The sequence below is a fragment of the Dunckerocampus dactyliophorus genome, chromosome 7 (genome assembly GCF_027744805.1).
Source record: "Dunckerocampus dactyliophorus isolate RoL2022-P2 chromosome 7, RoL_Ddac_1.1, whole genome shotgun sequence".
NCBI classification, from domain to species: domain Eukaryota; kingdom Metazoa; phylum Chordata; class Actinopteri; order Syngnathiformes; family Syngnathidae; genus Dunckerocampus; species Dunckerocampus dactyliophorus.
The window spans coordinates 28,598,946-28,623,547 of record NC_072825.1 but is presented as its reverse complement, the minus strand read 5'-3'; the positions used below and the strand labels follow the sequence as shown (position 1 = coordinate 28,623,547).

The following is a 24,602-nucleotide window of genomic DNA, read 5'->3' as shown; positions in this document are numbered from 1 at the left end:
AAGGCAGACGGGTACCGGGGGCCACAAACCGGCAGGCCCAGAGACGCCTCCACAGCTGGAAAGAAGCCCGCCCGCGCCGGAAGCGCCAATTCTCCCCCACCGCCACCCCCACATGAATATTATAATATAAAAACAAGAAGGCAGTTGTATAAAAGTGTCATTTTTACAATATTTTCAAATGTGTAAAAGAGCACATCATATCCCCAAGCATGCTGTAAGGCAGGAGTCTCCAACCACCGCAGCGCGGGAAAGTTGTCACTTTGTTCAATGGTCCTTGAACGCAGCATCTAACTTTGTCCCATGCTGCACAGATAGACTACTATACACTAAGTCCCCAACTAACGAACACAATTGGTTCCAGACAACCGTTCTTAAGTCGAATCGTTCTTAAGTAGGGGAAAAGGTAATATTACCAATCATATAGGTACTACATGTACGTGTATACATATACAGTATATGTGTATGTATGTAAATATGAGTTTGGATGCAGTAGTAATATTAAACGAGGATAATTAATGAAAAAAACAATAATAAAAATGATATAATACGTAATGATAAATGTTATTTACCTTTGAAAAGAAGTGGTCTGGCATATGTCATTGTGGTGGAGGAGGAGGAGGAGTTATTGGAAAAAAGGACAAATTGTCGTCGTTAGACTCTTCTAAAAGAGGTAGTGTTCTGTGGATGGTGTAGAATTAAGCAGGCCTATTGACGCTTCATAAATTTTAATCACACGCTCTGTTGGGGTTGTACAATTTAGCTTTCCATTTAGCTTTAGACTGTACCTCCCCAGCGTCTAACTCTTCCTCTGTTGGTCTCATTAGCTCTAAGGCTGCATTAGCAATGTCACAGTGCCCTCTACTGGTCAAGCATGTACAGTAGCAGTATAAATACTGATTGAGCGACTGACTACAAGGTAAAATAAAATAAAATAAAATATAGACCAGTCGGCTTGTGTTCGTATCCGCGAGTGTTCGCTAGTCGGATGTTCGTAAGTTGGGGACCTAGTGTACTGTATTTTTACCCTTTTTCTTTTCACCTCATATTTGCTCCCAAATGCTGATACTATGTGAGAATGCATAAAGGTAAGATTTGATGACCTTATTGAGTGCTAATGTGAATATTTGTTGGAAAAACAAAGTCCAGGCTGGTACTGGTGAATGGTGGCTCTGTATTCATTTAGTGCTTTTAATTTGATGTTTCTGTCTTCACCATACATAATAAATCAATCAATTAGATTGCTCTGAATTGATTGTATTTATTATGTTTTGCTCATATGTTGAAAGTCTTTTCTGGTGACTATCTACTGCGCTGTTAATGCTAACACTGCTAATGCTAACGCTGCTAATGCTATTTCCATCTATTCTGGTCTTCAGCCATGCTAAGCCATGGAGCATGCGTGACAATCCTGGGGCCGGCAGCCCATGCTCTCGTGTTGTTTAAGAGACGGACTGTCAAGCAGTTGCTAGTCTTGCGATACCCGATGCATGTCGCTACAATCCATTCATCTTAAGGATTTATGGCCGATTCTTATCCATCCAGGAGGCTGATACCCATGCAATCTCGTTTGTCAAAGCAGATATCCGCTTGCATCGGTTTATCCTTCACAACCCTACTTATTAGTAGAATCAATGTGTATTCCAGTCATATACTAAATAAGTAAATAATATATTTTTTTTTTTTTAGGTCTTCTACTACTCCACGAGCATCTTTGCCACCGCTGGCGTAAATCAGCCAATCTACGCCACCATTGGCGCTGGCATTGTCAACACAGTGTTCACTGTTGTATCTGTGAGTGATCTTTGGCTACATCCATGAATTCAGTTTGTCTACTGACACGTTTCTCCTGATTCTTCCAGCTCTTCTTGGTCGAGAGGGCGGGTCGAAGGACTTTACACCTGATTGGATTGGGTGGGATGGCAGTTTCTGCCCTGGTTATGACCATCTCACTCTCTCTGGTGGTGAGTGCACAAATCCATCCATTTGTTTAATTGAATACTTCTGCCATTGGTGTGGCTTTTTTTGTTGTTTTCAGAAAACGAATGCCTTGCTCAGCTACTTGGCAATCGTGGCGGTCTTTGGCTTCGTGGCCAGCTTTGAGATGGGTCCGGGCCCCATCCCCTGGTTCATTGTGGCCGAGCTCTTCTCCCAGGGCCCTCGACCCGCTGCCATGGCCATCTCTGGCTTCTCCAACTGGACCGCCAACTTCCTGGTGGGGCTAAGTTTTCCTAAACTGGAGGTAAGCGTTCAGCAGCACACATATTTAAGCAGCAGATCATCATCTATGATTTACTTTTGTAATAAGGTGTCATCTATATCAGTGCTTCTCAGCTGGTCTGGCTGTGGGAAGCGGCGGAAAATATTCATGTCAAACTTCAAACATCTTAAATCTAAAGGGACTGTTTGCAAAGGTTGCACGGCCGCCTAGAGGGCGCTAACTTTTGAAGGAGAGCAGTCTCCATCGCGGGCAGAATTCCCTCCCCCCTCGCAGCATTGCACAGACATTGCTCATAATCAGTGCAAACATTTGTAATGTCCTGAAGAAGAAAAAAAGGGCTGGCGCACTGAGTGCTGAGTAACAGATGTTGAACAGTTTGACCAAGGAAATCATCCGAAGGTGATTACAGAAGCATTGGGAGAGATGTAAAACCCTAAAACAGGGGTGTCCAAAGTGCAGCCCGGTGGCCATTTGCATTCCATGGCTGTTTTTCTTTTGGCCCACAGAACATTCGAAAAATATATAACAAAAAAATGTTTAAAAAAAAAACAAAACACAAAACACACACAGCAAAAATGAGAGAATCAGCAGTAATTTTACGAGAATGAAGTCAAAATATCAAGAAAAAAAGCTGTCTATCAAACGAGAAAAAATCATAATTTTATGAGAGACAAAACCAAATAAAGTTGTAATTTAAGGTGGGGAAAAAAGGATGTTGGCCACACAGTCAGGAGATGGGGAAGACCTGGGTACGAATCCCTGTTGGGCATCTCTGTGTGGAGTTTGCATGTTCTCCCCGTGCGTGCGTGGGTTTTCTCCGGGTTCTCTGGTTTCCTCCCACATTCCAAAAAGAAGCATGTTAGGTCAATTGGAGACTCTACGCCTCCCATACCCATAGGTATGAATGTGAGTGTGAATGATGATTAGACCACCCTTGTTTCTTCAGTTTATTCATCCATTTTAATTTGTTGGGACAAATATAATGATAACAAATATAGCTCAAAAGAGTTGAGTTTAAGAGCTGATATCTAGCAACTTCCATGGTTTTCTTAATAATAACCAAAATTACTTAAGTTCTTACATGAATAGCTATAGCCTTGTACTGCCAAGTACTGTAACTCCTTTTTTGTAGCTATTTTTTTTGTCATCGTTATATTTGTCCAAACAAAGGCACCTTTAGTTGCATCAGGCATTCAAATGAACAAGAAACTGAAGAAATAAGGGTGGTCTAATATTTTTTCTGTGACTGTATGTTCCTTGCCATTGGCTGGCGACCAGTCCGGGGTGTACCCCGCCTGTCGCCCAAAGTCAGCTGGGATAGGCTCCAGCATACCCTAGTTAGGATAAGCAGCATAGAAATAGAAGATTGATGGATGGAAGTTGTGGAGAAAGGTATATTATTATTAAATATATAAGTATTATGGGAATAGTCATAATAGAACAATTACAAGAAAGTTGAACAAAAACAACAGCAGAAATGGAAAAAAAACAGGTGTAATTTTACCAGAATAAAGTCAAAATATTAAGAGGAAAAAAGTTATATTCTAATGAGGAAAAAAGTCTCAATTTAGCCAAATGGTTGTTTCTATCAGAAGCACACAGTCATGCCCAGCCTTGAAGAAAACAGTAAAACAGTGGTTCAAGGCAAACCAGTCCTGTGCTCATGGCTAACGTCCATTCCAAGCTGTATTTCCTGTGCCTGGTCTTGTAAGTTATGCAGGTGTAATATTGTGAGAGACAAACAAAACAAAATAAATATCATAGGTTGGGGAAAAAGTTATTATGGGAACAAAGTCATTATGATGGGAATAACGTCATAATTACGAGAACAAAACTAACATGAAGAAAGTTGAAATAAGCTGGAAAATGTTTAAAAAATAACAGCAGAAATTGAAAAAATCAACTGGAATTTTATGTAAATAAAGTCCAAATATTACGAGATGACAAAATCACAATTTTATGAGAATAAATTTGTAATATTATGACAAAAAATGTCATTTTAGTAGCACAAAGTTGAAATAAAGTCAAACCTGTCTTAGCGGCCACCTTTATAGAACGGCCACCTGCCTATAGCGGCCGCTGAAAAATCCCCCGCAGAAAATTTACATGTTATAGACCCTGTGTGTAGCAGTCACCTGTCGCAGCCAGCGGCCACCCATTTTGTCTCCCTTGGTCTGACCGCATATAGCGGCCAAATTACCAACTCAAGTAGAAGCTTCATGCACGAAAAAGTTTTGTTTTTCAATCAATGAAGCCGTCATGTGTAGACTTTAATTACTGAGTCCTAGCTCAGTCACAATCATTCACAAGATCCACACAAACTGTCAGTTGTTCCACATAAAAAAGCCGTCTTCTTTTGAGCTTGCTATTTCCTGGTCAAACATGTAACTTTAAGAGCATTTGCACCAAAACATTACCGCAAATTAGGCTGGGAACAGGACGTGCTCCCAGCGACGCTACAATAAAAAAAAAACATACGCAAGCGTGCATGCGGCAGCGGGAGCAAAACTGAGTTTGGTTGTACTTAATTGAAGTATTTTAGAATGTACTCATGTTATTTTTCATCCTCAATCCTCATCCACAAATCCATCAAAGTCCTCATCTTCTGTATTCGACACAAACAAAGCCGTCTTCTTTTCCGTTCGCTACTAGTCTGTTAACTTGTCAGTGTTATTCAGCTCCGAAGCAAAGAAGGAAACTTCTCCTGTTGCTTCTGCCAACTTTATTTATTGAACGCGGCCACCAGACAGCAGCTCAGAACACACACACATCTCTCAGCATCGTCTCTCCTTCCTGCTTGCCCACAAGGCAAAGGTTAAACAAGCCCCACTACATAGCTGTCCAGCCAATGCCCGTAAGAAATGACACCGTTTATTTCCTGGTGTGCACTGGTCAATACTGTAATGCCGCTTGTTGTGGGGAAGGAGAGACTCACGTCGCCGATGCACTTTAATGGCTTTATTAACAGCGGAGAACACTGCAGGACTTTACATCCACGCCAACATAAACACACTTCCCAACTCTCTCGAAACTCACAGCTAGCACTGAGCCTAGCTCTCCTGCTCGGGACGCCCACCGTCACTTCCCGTCACTTCCTGATGAACTAAAGCTGTAATAACACTTTGCCGTATAAAAAGTAAAATATTAAAAACAAGCGTAAGACATTACTAGCACAGCTTTGTTCTGTGGGTTGTGGATATATTCTATCAGTTATTATTAAGCCTCCAGCTTCCTTTTAGTAAGTAAAAACCTTGGCTATGATTGACTACATTGTCATGTAGACCTACAAAGTACACTTGGAAGAACAAGAGGTGAATAAATGTATTGCAACTGATGTGAAACTGATGAGGGGTAGAATTAAATAAGCTTTGCTTCTTCCTACTCCTTTTTGGACATGCAAAATTGGGAATTGTACTATGTGATGTGCTACTGTTTGACTCATATGCATGTTCAGGATGAATTAAAACCATGAACCATGAACCACGATATTAACAAGCCTAGTAGTGCTGTACAACTTTTATCCGCAGTCCGCAGTGCCCTCTACTGGTCAACATTATTATTATTATTTTTTTCCCTTTTTTTTTCTTTTTTTTCAAGATTCAAGATTCAAGAGTTTTATTGTCATATGCATAGTAAAACAGGCAGTTATACTTCCTCTACTGGTCAACATTCAAACTGGATGCCAACCTGTCTATAGAGGCCACCTGTCTATAGCGGCCACTTTTGCAGACTCCCTCTAGTGGCCGCTATAGACAAGTTTGAATGTACTAAAGAAGAAATAAACGATTTTTTAAAAGTCGTAATATTATGAGCAACAAACAAAAAGTTTACAATTTTGGAAAAATTGTGTTGGAGAAAAAGTTAATATTATAAAAATATTATGGCAATAAAGTCAAAATATTATGTAAAGAATATTTTCAAAAATTATTTTAGAAGAAAGTTGAAATATGGAAGATTTTAAAAAATGGGTAAACGGGGAAAAAGAGCAACATTGATATTAATAAAATGCATTTTCACCTATTTGACAAAGCTGAGATGCAGTTTTTTATATATAACTTAGCATATGTGTTGCTTTAACAACGTGGCAAAGTTGCATCCTTTCATTGTTCACGATGTGTTCCTCGTTATCCTACTGCAAAGCAAAGGGTTAGCAGGGTGATGCCCATATTTTTCTGTGTTTTTCAGGAACTCTGTGGTCCATACGTCTTCATCATCTTCATGGTGTTTCTCATCCTTTTCTTCATCTTCACTTTTCTGCGGGTGCCCGAGACCAAAGGGCGGACCTTTGACGATATCGCCCAAGGGTTCGCCGCCAAATCCTCGCCCTCTCCTGCCCCTGAAGTGTCGGCGGTGGTGGTGGACCTGTCTGATAGCAAAGAACCGACACCTCTGTCCCCTTCGGAAAAGATCCCCATGGTGGATCTTCCCTCAGGGAAGCCATGAGAGAGCAGCCTTGTGCTGTGAATTGGAAAGCTTGTTCAATCACATAGAAGACTTTCCCCCCCATGTCCTGCTTAACAGAATAACCTTTCAAAGTTTGTTGATGTTCCCGGCATGCTGCCTCATAAGAGGATCAACATGTTCAGTGTTAAGACCCCCCCCTCTTGCCCGCCATCGGAAGGTTGCAGGATTTCAGCTTTTAGGAATTGGGGTCAAGCTCAGAAAGCCACTAAAGCTGACCTGCTGGTGACGGGGTTCTTGTTCCTCGTTCTCGTTTGCACGCGCGCGCACACACACACACACAGAAAACACTGCCCATACACTTGACGAAATAAATTGACCTAAATGTGCGTATGATTGTGATGTTTGGACACAACTGTGGAAAGCGGAAAACACGCAGACTGCCTATTCAAAAAAATCAACATTGATTGTATGACGATTAGGAGTGCACGATGATCCTCATCAAGATGAATATGAGGGAATTATGACATCATACCGATAAATCCATTAAAAACAGCTATGATAACAGATCATTAAAAAAAAACGCTCCAGTGAGGCGAGATTACACGGATTGTGGGGGTGAGCAAATCAAGCGCTCCTTCCTTCTCCCGTCTGTGATGTAAAGGGCCTGTCGTAACGTCCCCTGAGCCCGCTTGTAAACGAACCATTCATTTTCACAGGAAGGATGTTGTGCCAAATGCTCCGCAGTGAGGGGAAAAAAACCCCATGGAGCACACAAAAACCTTGTGGCGTCACACCGACTGCTCGGAGCGTATGCCCGAATACAGTGCACCTTGGTGGGCCACAGCAGGTGGCTCCTCCTGCTCTATAGTCTTGTTCTCCTGACCTCCGTAGCTGCACACCGACCGCTCGGAGCATGTGCCCGAATACAGTGCACCTTGCTGGGCAAATAGCAGGTGTCATGATATTTGGTCAACTCCCAATTTGTTCCAGTCCTTTCAGTCCACACTTCCAGGTGTGCACAAAGGACAGTTCAGTCAAAATTGAAAAAAAGAGTAGATATAAATCGGTTATCGGTTATCAGTCTGGGAAAAAAGATACCGTGCATCTCTAAGGACAATGATGTCGTTTATTAGCCCACTCAACACGCCCATTTCATCCTGATGTGTTAAAACCACTAACAGCACACACTGGAACCTCCAAAGTCCAACCCAGCGTGGGATTTTGTGGCTAAATATGCCTCAAAAGTCAAACAAAAGTGGCAGTTTAAGCCATCAACTGTGCCGTAAATAGAGGATCTTTAACTACAGTAGTCTTTTTGCTGTATTTCCTTAGAAACAGCAGTGTGTGCTCCTGTTATATAGGGGATCTTTGGCTAGCGTTTTTGCAGTTGGTTCTTAAAAACAGCAGAGTGCTCCTGTTATTATATAGAGGATCTTTGACTGGTGTTTTTGCAATATGTTTTCCAAACAGCAGAGTGTACTTCTGTCATATAGAGGGTCTTTGACTAGTGTTTTTTTCCCAGTATTTCCTTAAAAACACCAGAGTGCTTCTGTTATATAGATGATCTTTGACTTGTGTTTCTGCAGTATTACATTAAAACAGCAGCGTGTGCTCCTGTAATGTAGCGCATCTTTGACTCGTGTTCTTGCAGCTGGTCCTTAAAAACAGCAGTCTTCCTGTCATATAGAAGATCTTTGTCATGTGTTTTTGTAGTAAGTGCTTAAAAACAGCAGTGTGTGCTCTTGAATATAGATGGTCTTTGACTTCTGTTTTTGCATTATTTTGATAAAAAGTTTTTGCTTTGACATATAGAGGATCTTTGACTAGTGTTTTTGCAGTATTTACATAACAACAGCAGTGTGTGCTCTGACATATAGAGGATCTTTGACTAGTGTTTTTGCAGTATTTACATAACAACAGCAGTGTGTGCTCTGACATATAGAGGATCTTTGACTAGTGTTTTTGCAGTATTTACATAAAAACAGCAGTGTGTGCTCTGACATAGAGGATCTTTGACTAGTGTTTTTGCAGTATGGCCATAAAAACGGAGTGCGCCCATCATATAGAGCAGGGGCGTCAAACTCATTTTCACCGTGGGCCACATCGCAGTTATGGTTATCCTCAGAGGGCCACTTTTTATCATTCTATTTTAGAATTTTGTTAATTATTACATACATTTTTCATTGATAAAAAAGTCATTTTAAATTGGATTTGACAACAAAAAAAATAAGGTTTTCTGTCAATATTGACAACAAATACATTTAGCAAGAAAGATTGTCTTTTTGATTTAAAAAATATTTTTTAAAGTTGTTTTTGTTACTAATATTAATTTTGTTTTTACTTTAATATATTTTATTATTTATTGTAAATGTAACGGTAAATGTTTATAAAATTATTGTAAAAATGATTTAAATATTACATTTTTTTATATTATTGTAAAAATATTTTTAATATATACAAATTTTACTCATTTAAATACATTTATATTAAATAAAAAATATATAAAATTACAGCATACATATAAAAATACAATAATATAAATATAATTTTACAATAGTATAAAAGTAAAGTAATGAAAAATAAAGCTTCAAAAAGTAAAGACAAAATTAATATTAACAGAATTACAATATATATATATATATACAAATATATACAAATATATATATATATATATATATATATATATATATATATACAAATATATATATATATATATATATACACACACATACATATATATACACACACACACATATATATATATATATATACATACTGTATATATATTTTATATATATATATATATATATTTTACCCCTGTCCTGTCCAGCCTTTAAAGCAGATAGAATTGTAGATCTAAATGCCGTCAAGTGCTCAACAGATTTACTCTGCCAAATATTTTTTTAAATATTAAAATAAGTGTCCTTTTGACATGCATTATTTTAAGGCTTTCGCGGGCCACATAAAATGATATGGCGAGCCAAATCCGGCCCCCGGGCCTTGAGTTTGACACCTGTGATATAGAGTATCTGATTCTTGTTTTTGCAGTGTTCTCTTAAAATCAGCCGAGTCTGCTGCTGTCATACAGGGGATCTTTGGCTAGTGTTTATGCAGCACGTGCGTAACAATAACAGAGCACTCCTGCCGTATAGAGGATCTTTGACTAGCTTTAGCATAGTTTTAATCATACTTGTCACCGCTGTCATTTTCCATGGGAAATGGAATCTGCATGGAGCTCCACTTCTTTTTCCACTTGATGGTTGAGAAGATTGCACTTGATTCCCTGGGGTTGGACTTTGGAGGTGTATACTGTAGAGGTACAGGTGTATACTGTAGAGGTACAGGTGTATATACTGTAGAGGTATAGGTGTATACTGTAGAGGTACAGGTGTATATACTGTAGAGGTATAGGTGTATACTGTAGTGATATAGGTGTATACTGTAGAGGTATAGATGTATATACTGTAGCGATATAGGTGTATACTGTAGAGGTATAGGTGTATACTGTAGCGATATAGGTGTATACTGTAGAGGTATAGATGTATATACTGTAGCGATATAGGTGTATACTGTAGAGGTATAGATGTATACTGTAGAGGTATAGGTGTATATACTGTAGAGGTGTAGGTGTATACTGTAGAGGTATAGGTGTATACTGTAGCGATATAGGTGTATACTGTAGAGGTATAGATGTATATACTGTAGAGGTATAGGTGTATACTGTAGCGATATAGGTGTATACTGTAGAGGTATAGGTGTATACTGTAGAGGTATAGGTGTATACTGTAGAGGTATAGGTGTATACTGTAGCGATATAGGTGTATACTGTAGAGGTATAGATGTATATACTGTAGAGGTATAGGTGTATACTGTAGAGGTATAGGTGTATACTGTAGAGGTATAGGTGTATATACTGTAGAGGTATAGGTGTATACTGTAGAGGTATAGGTGTATATACTGTAGAGGTGTAGGTGTATACTGTAGAGGTGTAGGTGTATACTGTAGAGGTATAGGTGTATATTTCAAGCGTAACATCTAGCAAAAACACTACTTGTATTTATTTCAGTGGTTTGAACAAAAACGGGCATTTTTATCATTGTGGTTTTTAAGTGTGAACTTGCTAGTGTGCCGTAACGACCAGTGATGCTAGCATAGAATACACATTCATGTGCATAAAGAAAGTCAATGTACAGCATGTACTTGGCCCATGTCGCACCGCGTTTCAGTCATTTGCACTTGGGGCATGTCGGACTTTTCGGATTATTGCCTGCTGCCCTGCTACTGTTTGCATTAAGGTGCCACCAATTTATTAGGTACACCTAGATTCAACCTATTCTGCAATGAACCATTTCTTTGGATCTTTCTTGAATTTATTTTGTTGACAAAGGTACTGCTTGGTTTTGTGAAGAAAACTAAGCAGTTGAATAGGAAGACAATATCCAAAAATACACCTCAATGTAGTGATTTCTCAGTTTTATTCATTTATTTTTATTTTATGGTCAAATATGATCATTTCATCCAGTGGTTCACAGCTGCTTTGGCTGCAGCACCCACCGTCACGCTTCAATGAGAAGCAGGGAACTCAACATAAACTTCTTAAAATAGCGTATATTTTGAAAAACTACTATTTTGCAAACTGAGCAGCAATTTTCTCTCCCACGCAACACGACGTGATCCGCTGTCTTTTTGGCATGCTGTTCTCCAGCGGAAAACTGCAGCTGGGTGTTGAACAGACAACATGTTGTGACGGCATGCCCATAAACATGAGACGCACCTCGTGGTTGGCGTAGCAACCGAATGGCAGAATAGCACAGACAAGAACGGCAGCTGCATTCATGGACATCGGGTCATTGCAGTCATCCCTTGTTTATTGTGGTTGATTCCAGACCCAAAAGTGATGAGTGAATTTCCGTTAAGTAGGATTCCTTCTTTAGAAATGCAATATTTTGGTAGCAAGAGCATAGAAAACCTGTTTACCACTGCCCAAATACGTGTTTTAACATTATTAGAGCCCTGTAGACATGAAATAACACCCCTGTAGTCACCTTTACTCTATTACCCAAAATAGTAGACATAATTAAAGAAAATAAGACATAGAAAAAGTGTTAACCACCTCCTAAATATACTTTTTATTATTAGAGCCCTCTAGACATGAAATACCACCCATTTAGTTGCCTTTTAACGCCTATCACCCAATATAGTTGACATAATAAACACAGGTGAATAATTAGCATTGCAGCTAATGTGAAACTGATGAGGGGTAGGATTAAATAAACTTTGCTTCTTCCTACTCCTTTTTGGACATGCAGAATTGTGAATTGTGTTATGTGAAGTCCTCCAGTGTAATTTGTGTGCATGTTCAAGATAATTAAACCATTACCATAATAAGAGAAAAGACCTAGCATAGACTGACACGAAACCATTGAAACTTGTTTTTTCTCTGTCCTGCGGTGGCTATTGTCCCCTCAATGTAACATTACTGACCGAGTGACCAGTGTACAATACTACACACTATCGCAATGTATTTGTGGTTTTGTTCATTGAACCCATTTTGTGCCAGAAAATGCTTCCTTTGGGCTAGGAAAATGTCAAATTTGCTTAAGTATGCATATTTTTGGACTAAGAATGGCCAATTCTAAGCATGACCTGATGAGGGATTACTGTATTTGTTCCTATTTTTTGCCCAGGCAAAGTATTGATCATCACTGATTTAATCTACAATAATTCATTATTTTGATCATAATTAGTTAACAAATTAGAAAAATTGACAATTTTTTGACAGTTTTAACATAAAAAGAGGAATTTGAATGAATGAATACATCGTTTTTGTATTATTCAAATACAGTCAAACCTGTCTTAGCGGCCACCTTTATAGAACGGCCACCTGCCTACAGCGGCCACTGGAAAATCCCCCGCAGCAAATTTACATGTTATAGACCCTGTGTATAGCAGTCACCTGTCCAACGCAGCCAGCGGCCACCCATTTTGTCTCCCTTGGTCAATATCTGACCGCATATATCGGCCAAATTATCGACTCAAGTAGAAGCTTCATGCACGAAAAAGTTTTGTTTTTCAATCAATGAAGCCGTCGTGTGTAGACTTTAATTACTGAGTCCTAGCTCAGTCACAATCATTCACAAGATCCACACAAACCGTCAGTTGTTCCACATAAAAAAGCCGTCTTCTTTTGAGCTTGCTATTTCCTGGTCAAACATGTAACTTTAAGAGCATTTGCACCAAAACATTACCGCAAATTAGGCTGGGAACAGGACGTGCTCCCAGCGACGCTACAATAAAAAAAAAACATACGCAAGCGTGCATGCGGCAGCGGGAGCAAAACTGAGTTTGGTTGTACTTAATTGAAGTATTTTAGAATGTACTCATGTTATTTTTCATCCTCAATCCTCATCCACAAATCCATCAAAGTCCTCATCTTCTGTATTCGACACAAACAAAGCCGTCTTCTTTTCCGTTCGCTACTAGTCTGTTAACTTGTCAGTGTTATTCAGCTCCGAAGCAAAGAAGGAAACTTCTCCTGTTGCTTCTGCCAACTTTATTTCTTGAACGCGGCCACCAGACAGCAGCTCAGAACACACACACATCTCTCAGCATCGTCTCTCCTTCCTGCTTGCCCACAAGGCAAAGGTTAAACAAGCCCCACTACATAGCTGTCCAGCCAATGCCTGTAAGAAATTACATTGTTTATTTCCTGGTGTGCACTGGTCAATACTGTAATGCCGCTTGTTGTGGGGAAGGAGAGACTCACGTCGCCGATGCACTTTAATGGCTTTATTAACAGCGGAGAACACTGCAGGACTTTAAATCCACGCCAACATAAACACACTTCCCAACTCTCTCCAAACTCACAGCTAGCACTGAGCCTAGCTCTCCTGCTCGGGACGCCCACCGTCACTTCCCATCATTTCCTGATGAACTAAAGCTGTAATGACACTGCCGTATAAAAAGTAAAATATTAAAAACAAGCGTAAGACATTACTAGCACAGCTTTGTTCTGTGGGTCGTGGATATATTCTATCAGTTATTATTAAGCCTCGAGCTTCCTTTTAGTAAGTAAAAACCTTGGCTATGATTGCACTACATTGTCATGTAGACCTACAAAGTACACTTGGAAGAACAAGAGGTGAATAAATGTATTGCAACTGATGTGAAACTGATGAGGGGTAGGATTAAATAAGCTTTGCTTCTTCCTACTCCTTTTTGGACATGCAAAATTGGGAATTGTACTATGTGATGTGCTACTGTTTGACTCATATGCATGTTCAGGATTAAAACCATGAACCATGATAATAACAAGCCTAGTAGTGCTGTACAACTTTTATCCGCAGTCCGCAGTGCCCTCTACTGGTCAACATTATTATTTTTTTCCCTTTTTTTTTCTTTTTTTTTCCCTCTACTGGTCAACATTCAAACTGGATGCCAACCTGTCTAGAGAGGCCACCTGTCTATAGCGGCCACTTTTGCAGACTCCCTCTAGTGGCCGCTATAGACAAGTTTGACTGTACTATTATTGGCCAATCTATTTTTCTCTTCGTTTTTTTTTTTAGTTAGTCAAGCCCAATGTAATAGGGGTAAAAATAATTTTTTGGTGTAATGTAAGGTGTTTAGTTTGCTTTTCCTAAAATGATTATTCTTAAATATCCAAAGAGGCCAGTGTGTGTGCGCACGTGTGTGTTGTTTTACTTAGCAACTTGAATAAATAAGAAGGTATGGTCCACAAATGGATAGCGCTGATCTAAGGGTAGCTAATAAATAAAATGAAATGTTTGCTGTGTTACTATGGGAGTGTTGCGCCGATATTCCCCTATATACAGGTATGTACAGTATATAAATATTATATATTTGTATATTTTGCTCTGTGCTTTTTCTTTCACATCAGACGCTCTGCTTTGCTGAACTAAAATAAAGCTGTATGTGTGTTTAAATACTTTGCAAACGTGCAAAAGCTTGTTTGAGGCCATAATGTTTATGGCCATGGATTTTTCATGAGGCAGTGGCTCTGGGCTGCTTCGTTTGAGTCGTGAGCTCAAAAACCTGCTCTGAAGGGAAAATTAGAAAAAATAAACCCAAAGCGGCAAGATAAAATATGCAAGAAGGGCAAAAAGTTGGGCTTGTGTGCCTTGCTTGACGTGTGATTATGTTGATGCTTCCAGGATGGCGTGAGTGAGATGCACTTAACCACTTGAGCTTCTAGACACAAAATCTAGCGTACTTTCACGCTGGGGATTTGACCAAAACATTCTTTTGTTGCCGCTGATCTCAACAGGCTGAGGAGTGTGATCCCCCTCCGGTCACCCTTCTTAAAAAGGGGACCACCACCCCGGTCTGCCAAACCAGAGGTACTCTTCCCAACTTACACGCAATGTTGAAGAGGCGTGTCACCCAAGACAGTTCCTCAACATCCAGAGCCTGGAGGAATTCAGGGCGAAACTTGTACACCCCCGGAGCTTTGCCACTGGGGAGCGTTTTGACTACCCCAGATACCTTAGCCATGGTGATGGAACTGTCCTCGTTCATGTCCTCAGACTCTGCTTCCTTTATGGAAGGTATGTCAGTGGAATTGAGAAGGGCCTCAAAGTATTCCTTCCACCGTCCGACTGTATCCTCAGTCGAGGTCAGCAGGCCCCCATCCCCACTGTGAAAAGTGTGGACTGGGCACTGCTTCCCCTTTCTTGAGGCGCCGGACGGTTTGCCAGAAACTTTTCGAGGCTGACCAAAGGTCTGTGGCCTCACCGAACTCCTCCCACACCCGAGGTTTTGCCTCGACCACCGCCGAAGCCGGTACCTATCAGCTGCTCCAGGTGTCCCACAAAGGGTTGAAGGACCTTCTACGGCCCTGTCCAGCTCTCCTGGAGTAACTACCTGTCTCCTGGAATCTCCTCCATGCGTCCAGGTACCGCAGTGATGCCCTGGTCCAGATCTGGGAGGAGATCCCCCAGGACACCATCCGTAGTGTCATTAGGAGCATGCCCCGACGTTGTCAGGCATGCGTACAAGCACGTGGGGGCCACACAAACTACTGAGAATCATTTTGAGTTGCTACAATGACATTTTAGCAAAATGGACCAGTATGCTGCATCATTTTTTCACTTTCATTTTTGGGGTGTCTTTGATTTCCCCCCTCTATAGGGTGATCATTTTCATTTCTATCAAATGATGTGGCATCATTTTGTTACTAATACATCACCCACTTGTTATCAGGAAAGATATTCAAGATCATTTTCCCCCCCAGTTTAGATCTGATGTGTTTTCGAAGTGTTCCTCTTATTTTTTTGAGCAGTATATATTGACTTTATTCTCATAACATTGTTTTCCACAACCTCATTTAATTTTTTTTTTTATAATTTGTCGTAATACAAGAAAGTAGTGTTAGCAGTTTTTTTTTTTTTTTTAGCTTGATTTAAATATTCAGTGCATTCGGAGCTGTTAATACATAAAAATATACAGTATATCATCCTGTCCTGTCTTTTATCTTTGTTTCCGTAAAATAGTAAAAATGGGCATACTGTCAAGATTGTGTGCTGTGGTACTGCCATCTCTCTGTCATCTCTTGCGGCACATCCCTGACACTCCTGATGAGCTGATCAGCCTCACCTGTGCCTGATTAAGGACTGCTTTTTAAGCTGTGTGCAAAGCTACGTTCCGTGCCAGATTGTCCCATTGCTACACCCTGTCATGCTCCTTCCAGCATTCCCGTGCATTGTGTTTTGGCTTTCTGACCTTTGCTCTTCTATTCTTGGAAGTACAGTCCTACCTGCTTGACGTCCTTCAGCGGTAGCGTTTACTCTGTTACTTCTGCTAGTTTTTTGTTAGCAGCACTTTCCGTTCTACTGTTATTTTTTTCCTCCTCAGTGTCCGTGCTAGCAGTGTTTTCTGTTTTTTGCTATTCCCGTGACTAGGTCCAGAGATATCTCCGTTGTACTTTGATTCTTGTGGTGTTTTTGTACTTTTGTTACCCTTTTGTATTAAAACCCTTTTTGTTACACGGATTATTTGACTCTGCATTTTTGGATTCCTTGACCATGGCAGAATTTAACAGAACAATCTGGCAAATGATATGGAATCCGCAGAGTTTAAACACCTCAGCTCGGCGCTGTCACAGCAAGGTGCGCTAGTAGGCAGCCATGAACAATCTCTCCGGGCAATTATGGAGACCCTAGCTGCACTCTCCACTAGCGTTAGCGTCATTGAGCAACACCTGGGACTTGGTGTTAACTCAGGACAGCTGGAAGCGGCCTCTCATCCTTCCAAGACTGTCGTAGCCGCACCTACAGCTACCGGCGGTACAAGCCGCGAGCCAAGCCTCCCGCACCCCCCACACTTTTCCGGGGAATCGGTGGGCTGTGAACAGTTTTTGCGCCAGTGCACCCTGGTTTTTGACCAGCAGCCCAGCACTTATTACTCGGATCAAGCCAAAATAGCTTTTATCATGAGTTTACTCACAGATAAGGCAGCGGCTTGGGCTATGGCAGTGAGCAAGGCGAAGCCTGAGGTGCGCTCCTCCTACCCTCATTTTTGGGCAGAGATTAGGCTGGTTTTTGATCATCCTATTCGGAGCAGAGAGGTAGGGAATCAATTACTGGACCTTAGACAAGGCAATCGCTCTGTGGCTGCATTTTCAGTAGACTTTATAGTACTGGCAGCGGAGAGTAGATCCGACGAGGAAGCACTCCGTGGAATCTTCCGTAAAGTTCTTCATGAACGGATAAAGGACGAGCTAGCTGTACGTGATTTTACGGCCACTCTCAACGAGCTCATCGATGTCGCCATACGGTTGGACAACCGACTGCGGGATCAGGATCGTGAACGCGGCATGGGAGTACCTGCAGGAGCGGCCGAGACCCGCCGTCAGCGTGATCGGCCGATACCACTTATCCCGGAGATCGGCGGGACGAAGAAAGCTTCGCCCGAGGCGGCCATGGTAGACACGGTGGAACCCATGCAGCTCGGGGGTCGACGTCTCTCATCAGCAGAGAGGGCAAGGAGACTCTGACTACGCCTCTGCCTGTCCTGTGGTGAGCCCAATCACACGATTAATCGGTGTCCTGCTCGCCCGACACGTCGCTCAGGATGTTATCCTGATGTTATCAAGAGTGTAGCAGCGGAATCAACATCTGTATCCGGACGGAAGGGGAATTTCCCCACTCTTTCTTCCTGTGAGTATGCCGAGACGCCACCTGTACCTAATCCTACCTCGGCAGCCAATAAGAGACTTCAGGTGTCGGGACTCATCACGGGGGAAGGGGTCAGTGTTCGGGTGACTGCTTTAATCAACTCAGAGGCTGATGATTGCTTCATTGATTCTGACTTTGTTAAGGAGTATAGTATGCAGGGGGTTGAGTTGATGGACCACAAAGAAGTGCACTCTCTAGATGGACGTCTCTTGGCGGTAGTAACTCACCAGACCGTTCCGTTATCACTTCAATTATCCGGCAATCACCACGAGTCCATCCGTTTTTTTATTGTTTCGTCTCAGTCAGCACCTGCGGTTTTGGGGTCACGTGGCTTAGCAGACAAAACCCAACGGTAGATTGGACGCGGGGGCAGATTACTAATTGGGGTAGTCAGTGTTTTGCGAATTGTTTACGCTCTGCAGTTCCTAATATTACGGTTAGCCAACCCATTTCGGAGGAGATTGATCTCACAGGGGTGCCAGAGGTGTACCATGACCTCTGTATGGTATTCAGTAAGGACAAGGCGCAGAGTTTGCCCCCTCATCGCCCATATGACTGCGCGATTAACCTTCTGCCTGGGGCTGCCCTACCTAACGCTAGACTTAATAGTATATCAGGCCCCGAACAGGCCGCGCTCAAGGATTACATTGCGTCCTCGCTAGCATCTGGCTGTCGTCCTCCCCTCTTGGAGCGGGTTTCTTTTTCGTGGAGAAGAAGGATAAGTTGTTACGCCCATGTATCGATTTCCGCGGCCTTAACGAGATTACAGTAAAAAAACGTTATCCTCTTCCTCTTATGGACTCCGCCTTTTCATCCCTTCACTCAGCTAATATTTTTTCTAAATTCGATTTACGTAACGCGTATCATCTGGTTTGTAACAAAGAGGGGCATGAGTGGAAGACGGCTTTTAATACACCATTAGGCCACTTCAAATACCTGGTCATGCCATTTGGCCTTACCAAGCGCCGGCTGTCTTTCAATGTCTCATCAACGATGTGCTCAGAGACATGATTAATAACTGTTGCTTTGTTTACCTGGACGATATTCTCATTTTTTCTAACTCCATCCAGGAACACATCCAATCCGTGCTTCGCATCCTCCAACGGCTTCTGGAGAATCGTCTTTTCGTAAAGGCCGAGAAGTGCGAGTTTCATACCACGTCGGTGTCATTCCTGGGCTTCATAGTGGAGAAGGACAAGCTTAGAGCCGATCCCGCCAAGGTCCAGGCGGTGGTCGATTGGCCTTCTCCTAAATCAAGGAAGCACTTGCAGAGGTTCTTGGGGTTTGCTAACTTCTACCGGAAGTTTATTCGTAATTTTAGCATAAAGGCAGAACCTCTGACAAGGCTTACATCTGTTAAGGTTCCTTTTACATGGTCTCCCGAGGCGGAGAAAGCTTTCTGTAACCTTAAAACACTGTTTAAGTCGGCTCCTGTGCTAACCCACCCTGATCCCACCCTACAGTTTATCGTTGAGGTCGATGCCTCGGATACAGGAGTGGGGGCGGTCTTATCCCAGCGCTCACCAGTTGACCAGAAGCTGCACCCATGTGCATTTTTCTCACGTCGCCTCACCCCAGCAGAAAGAAATTACGATGTGGAACTGCTGGCCATTGTGCTCGCGCTGCGGGAGTGGAGACACTGGCAATAGTCGCTCAGCGCATAGACTCCCGGCAGGCGAGATGGTCACTGTTCCTAACAAGGTTCAGCTGAGGATACGGAACAACCGGAGGGGTGTCCGGAGGGGAGACTGTTTGTTCCCGAGAGACTCAGGTCCGAGGTGCTTCTGTGGGGCCACTCTTCCAAGGTTGCGTGCCATCCGGGGATTCGACGTACTCAGTTCCTGGTGTCACAAAGGTTCTGGTGGCCTACGATGTCAGCTGATATCAAGAGGTTCGTCTCCAACCTCCTTCGTCTGTGCCAGAGGCAAGGCATTGCCCCCCCGCCAGACTGCTTCAGCCACTACCTGTTCCTGCCCGCCCATGGTCCCATATTGCTGTGGACTTTGTCACTGGAGTACCCTCTTCACACGAACGCACGGTCCTACTTAACATCGTGGTGCGGCATTGCCCCCCCGCCAGACTGCTTCAGCCACTACCTGTTCCTGCCCGCCCATGGTCCCATATTGCTGTGGACTTTGTCACTGGAGTACCCTCTTCACACGAACGCACGGTCCTACTTAACATCGTGGACAGATTCTCCAAGATGGCTTATTTTGTCTCACTTCCTAAGTTACCTTCCGCCCTCGAGACAGCCAAACTGTTGGTGCGACATGTCTTCCGACTGCATGGCATCCCTACTGACTGTTTCGGACAGAGGACCCCAATTTGCATCCAGAGTTTGACGGGCATTTAACAAGGCACTGGGGGCGACCGTAAGTCTCTCGTCAGGCTACCATCCACAGTCTAATGGCCAGACGGAGCGGGCAAATCAAGACCTGGAAGCAGCACTCAGGTGCGTTTGCCATCGACACCCCTCCTCCTGGTCGACCCACCTCCCCTGGATTGAGTACGCCCATAAGTCATTACCCTGCTCGGCGACAGGTATGTCACCCTTTAAGACTGTTTTTGGATACCAGCCTCCGCTTTTTCCTTCCCAGGAGGCAGAGATTACGGATCCCGCTGTGCACGTACACCTGCGACGCGCCCGTCGCATGTGGCGCGAGACCCGGGCGGCACTTGCACAACAGACGCATAGCAGATAGACACCGCATCCCCGCACCCAACTACCAACCCGGGATGGAAGTTTGGCTGTCCGCCAAGGATCTACCCCTTGCAGGAACATCCCGCAAACTGGCTCCTAGATTTGTGGGACCTTACAAAATCAAAGCCATCGTCAACCAGTCTGCGGTCAGGTTGAGACTCCCGCCGACGTTGAAGGTCCATGTCTCCTGCATCAAGCCGGTGGCCACCAGTCCGCTGTGCCCCCTAATCGAGCCTCCGCCCCGCATCATAGATGGCCAGCCAGCTTACACGGTGAGAGCAATATTAGATTCGAGAAAAAGAGGGAGGGGGGTGCAGTATTTAGTCGACTGGGAGGGATATGGACCAGAAGAGCGCTCCTGGGTTGCCTGCTCCTGTATCCTGGAACACTCTCTCATTTCCGACTTCCACTCCGTCAACCCCAATAAACCAGGTAGGCCGCCAGGGGGCGTCTTATAAAAGGGGGGGATGCTGTCAGGATTGTGTGCTGCGGTACTGCCATCTCTCTGTCATCTCTTGCAGCACATCCCTGACACTCCTGATGAGCTGATCAGCCTCACCTGTGCCTGATTAAGGACTGCTTTTTAAGCTGTGTGCAAAGCTACGTTCAGTGCCAGATTGTCCCATTGCTACACCCTGTCATGCTCCTTCCAGCATTCCCGTGCATTGTGTTTTGGCTTTCTGACCCTTGCTCTTCTATTCTTGGAAGTACAGTCCTACCTGCTTGACGTCCTTCAGCGGTAGCGTTCACTCTGTTATGTCTGCTAGGTTTTTTTTTGTTAGCAGCACTTTCCATTCTACTGTTATTTTTTTTCCCTGCTCAGTGTCCGTGCTAGCAGTGTTTTCTGTTTTTTGCTATTCCCGTGACTAGGTCCGGAGGTATTTCGTTGTACTTTGATTCTTGTGTTTTTGTACTTTTGTAACCCTTTTGTATTAAAACCCTTTTTGTTACACGGATTATTTGACTCTGCATTTTTGGATTCCTTGACCACGGCCACAGCCAAACTTAACACATACTTCACATAGTTGGTGATTGATCACGATTAATTAATTTGAAAACTGATTAATCGGATTAAAATTTGTATTATTTCACAGCCCTATTTATTATTACATAAATACAATTTTGTATTAATGATTACATTAAATAATATTCATTAATAATTGATTATATTACAAGGGTTAATTTTTTTTTTCTCTGGGCCATACGCATGGTGGTTAGCATGTTGCATGGTTAGTTGCATACCCAAGCTCACCAGGAGTTGCTCATACTTTTACAACAAAGTATCAGAACTTCTACTGGAGAAGCATAAGGTGCATGTACAGTCGTCCCTTATTATATTGCTGTTCGAGTATCGCTCCCTCACTATATTGCGTTTAAAAATAAAATAAAATCATTATTAAATTATGGCTGTTTTGTGGTTGACTATGGCCCAATATTCATCAAAAATATTGAAAGAAAATATGTAGTATTGTGGTCACTGGGCATCAGTAGGTATGAGACTGATGTTCTATGACATTACCTTTCACACTGCATGGAGACTGGCTACTGAGCCAGCAGAGCCCAGATGACATGCCATGGCTAAAATGGAGTGGGGAAAAAAAGGTTCTCCTCTCATTCCGTATGGAAGTGGTACGTTTTTGGCTTCGCTAGCTACGCTAGCAGCAGCTGTCTGATGTGTACCTGAATTCATCCCGGAGCCTGCGTAATTTGATGCAAACAAAGAATAATAGGAGTGTAAAAATGACTATAGGGGTGTTAATTCATGTCTGCAGGGCTCTAGTGACGTTTAAAAACGTATTTAGAAAGTCATAAACAGGTTTTCTATGCTATAACTATAAAAATATTCTGTTTATTAATATTGAATCCTACTTCACAGAAATTCACTTATCGCGGTCAGGTCTGGAACCAATTATCTGCCGTAAACAAGCGACGACAGTACTTCATGTACAAATAAAAGGTAAGAACACATACGTTTCATACACTGAGAAGTAATTAAAAATAAATCAATTATTTGAAAATATATATTTTTTATTAAAATAATAGAATTATTTTGATTAAATATTTAATTACTTTGTTAAATTATATTTTGTTTTACTTTTTTTAGTCTTTTAAAGTCCTCCTCTGGCTTGTTTTATTTTATTCTGTTGTATTATTGTTTTATTTGACTTAGTTTTATTAAGTTGTATTTTAGCCTTGTTTAGTTTTCATTAGTTTTAATTTGGTTATTTTTTTTGTTGTGTTACGTTAGATGGCTAGATAAGGAAACATCTATCAAATCACATCATTGGTTGCTTGTAGGGTTATCATTAGCAATAGTGGTGTTCCACAGGGATCACTCTCAGATCAACTAGAGATCAATTCGTGCAATAATGTCTTTTCTATGTATATTTCGCTATATATTTATGCATCTATTTGGCGTCCCATTGTCATTTTTGTGCTCATATTACTTGCTAAAACATAGTCCAAAGTGTTTTTCAAAAAGTCATATCAACAAAGAAACGATTTATAAATGTCAGGCTAATTGACGTGAAATGTTGCACTTCCCTTTACAGTTCCATCCACATTGGAATGGAACCCCCCCGGCCTGCTGGGAATGGGACCATGTAAACGTGTCCCCTTGCAGGAGTCCAGTCAAGTCTTCCTCATTGCAGGGAACTGGGGCATGAAAGGCAAGCGTCATCAACAAGATGCAGTGGTGACAGTGGCCAGTGGGGGGCGGCCACGGGCCTGGGCCCTGGGACAGTCATAGTGATGGCCTGCTGGCTATGCATTTATTTGTCATATTTAATATGTCTGTTTAAAAAAAAAAAACAACTTTCAGGCACGTGAGGGATGCGCACTTTGATGGAAGATGTATTTCAAAACTCATCTCCATGATGAGGGCATTTTGTTTACATTGCTTTGTAAATATGACTGCCTCCCACCTTCTCTCATCCTCCACACTCCTCCTCCTGCTAACAGACGCCGCCCCCTCCCTCCTCCACACACACACACACACACACACACACACTCCCTCTTTCTCCCACTGTCAGTGTCACTCTTTGGTGGAGATGTGGAGCGTCCTTCTGTCCCTCTGTGTCCTTCTCAGGTCCAATTCAGCCGAGGAAGGTAAGAAGTAACTTTTCACTCGCTGCTTTGTTATTTGAACACAAACGTAAGGGAACTGTCAACTCCTGTCACCTGTGTGCGTGCGTGCGTGCGTGCGTGTGCATGCATGTGTGTGTTGTTAGACGTTTGCAAGTTGCCTGCAAACAAAAGATGATAACAAAAAAGGCAGCAGATACCCAAATGGAAATGAAGTTTCTCTCTCCCATCTCCCCTAAACCCTTACTAAGCAGACCTCCAACCCCCCGTCCCGCCACCCCCACAGCTACGTACAGTATGTGCAAGGGAATACTGTACTGTATAGACTGTATATGCTGTGTGTTGAAATGTGCAATAGAGTCGAAGGATGCTCAAGTGAGACTTCATCCGAGGCAGATGAGAGTGGGCCGACTTGATGGCGCTCAGTGATCATTTAATGACTCAGATTTGTGTATTGATGTGTGTGTTGTGTTCAGAAAAGTGGTGTGTACATCCAAGAGCTTTAGCAGACAGTGGGCCATCTAAAAGAACCCCACACATCAAGCATAAGCATTTTGTTATTGCTATTTCATTTTTCAATTCATTTTTTTAATATATCAGATTTCATATCATTTCGTATGTATATTAATTCATTTTATATACTGTCTAATATCTACATATTGTTGTTATATGGTACATATGTAATATTATCACCTATTACCTTATTAATTTATAGATATTATACTGTACCTAACTTGCACTTTTTTATCTTTGCTACTTCATTATTTTTTTCCTAATGTTTTTTATTTTTTTATTTTCATCAATCACTTTATTTTAAAAACATTTTTGATATTATACTAATTATTATATATTTATATATGTTACATAGTTTGATATAATACTGTTTGTAGTACCTTATTTATTTTTTAAAGATATTATACAGTACCTAATTTGCACCTTTTTTTGTCTTTGTTCCTTAACTATTTTTTAAATAGTTCTTTCTTTTTTTTTCTTTTCATTAATT

At 42.0% G+C, this 24,602-nt stretch overlaps 2 protein-coding genes across 2 annotated transcripts in view; both read left to right on the top strand.

The window, feature by feature from the left end:
* Nucleotides 1-9,129, top strand: part of slc2a3b (solute carrier family 2 member 3b) — a 48,533-nt gene extending 39,404 nt beyond the window's left edge. Inside the window, exons 12-15 of the mRNA XM_054780984.1 lie at nucleotides 1,687-1,791; nucleotides 1,860-1,961; nucleotides 2,036-2,239; nucleotides 6,404-9,129. Coding sequence (XP_054636959.1) covers nucleotides 1,687-1,791; nucleotides 1,860-1,961; nucleotides 2,036-2,239; nucleotides 6,404-6,661 — 669 coding nt within the window. The 3' untranslated portion in view covers nucleotides 6,662-9,129. The remainder of the gene's footprint in view (nucleotides 1-1,686; nucleotides 1,792-1,859; nucleotides 1,962-2,035; nucleotides 2,240-6,403) is intronic.
* A 14,369-nt stretch (nucleotides 9,130-23,498) lies between these two features.
* ephb6 (eph receptor B6) overlaps nucleotides 23,499-24,602 on the top strand; it is a 95,750-nt gene continuing 94,646 nt past the window's right edge. The window contains exon 1 of the mRNA XM_054780849.1: nucleotides 23,499-23,623. Coding sequence (XP_054636824.1) covers nucleotides 23,566-23,623 — 58 coding nt within the window. The 5' untranslated portion in view covers nucleotides 23,499-23,565. The remainder of the gene's footprint in view (nucleotides 23,624-24,602) is intronic.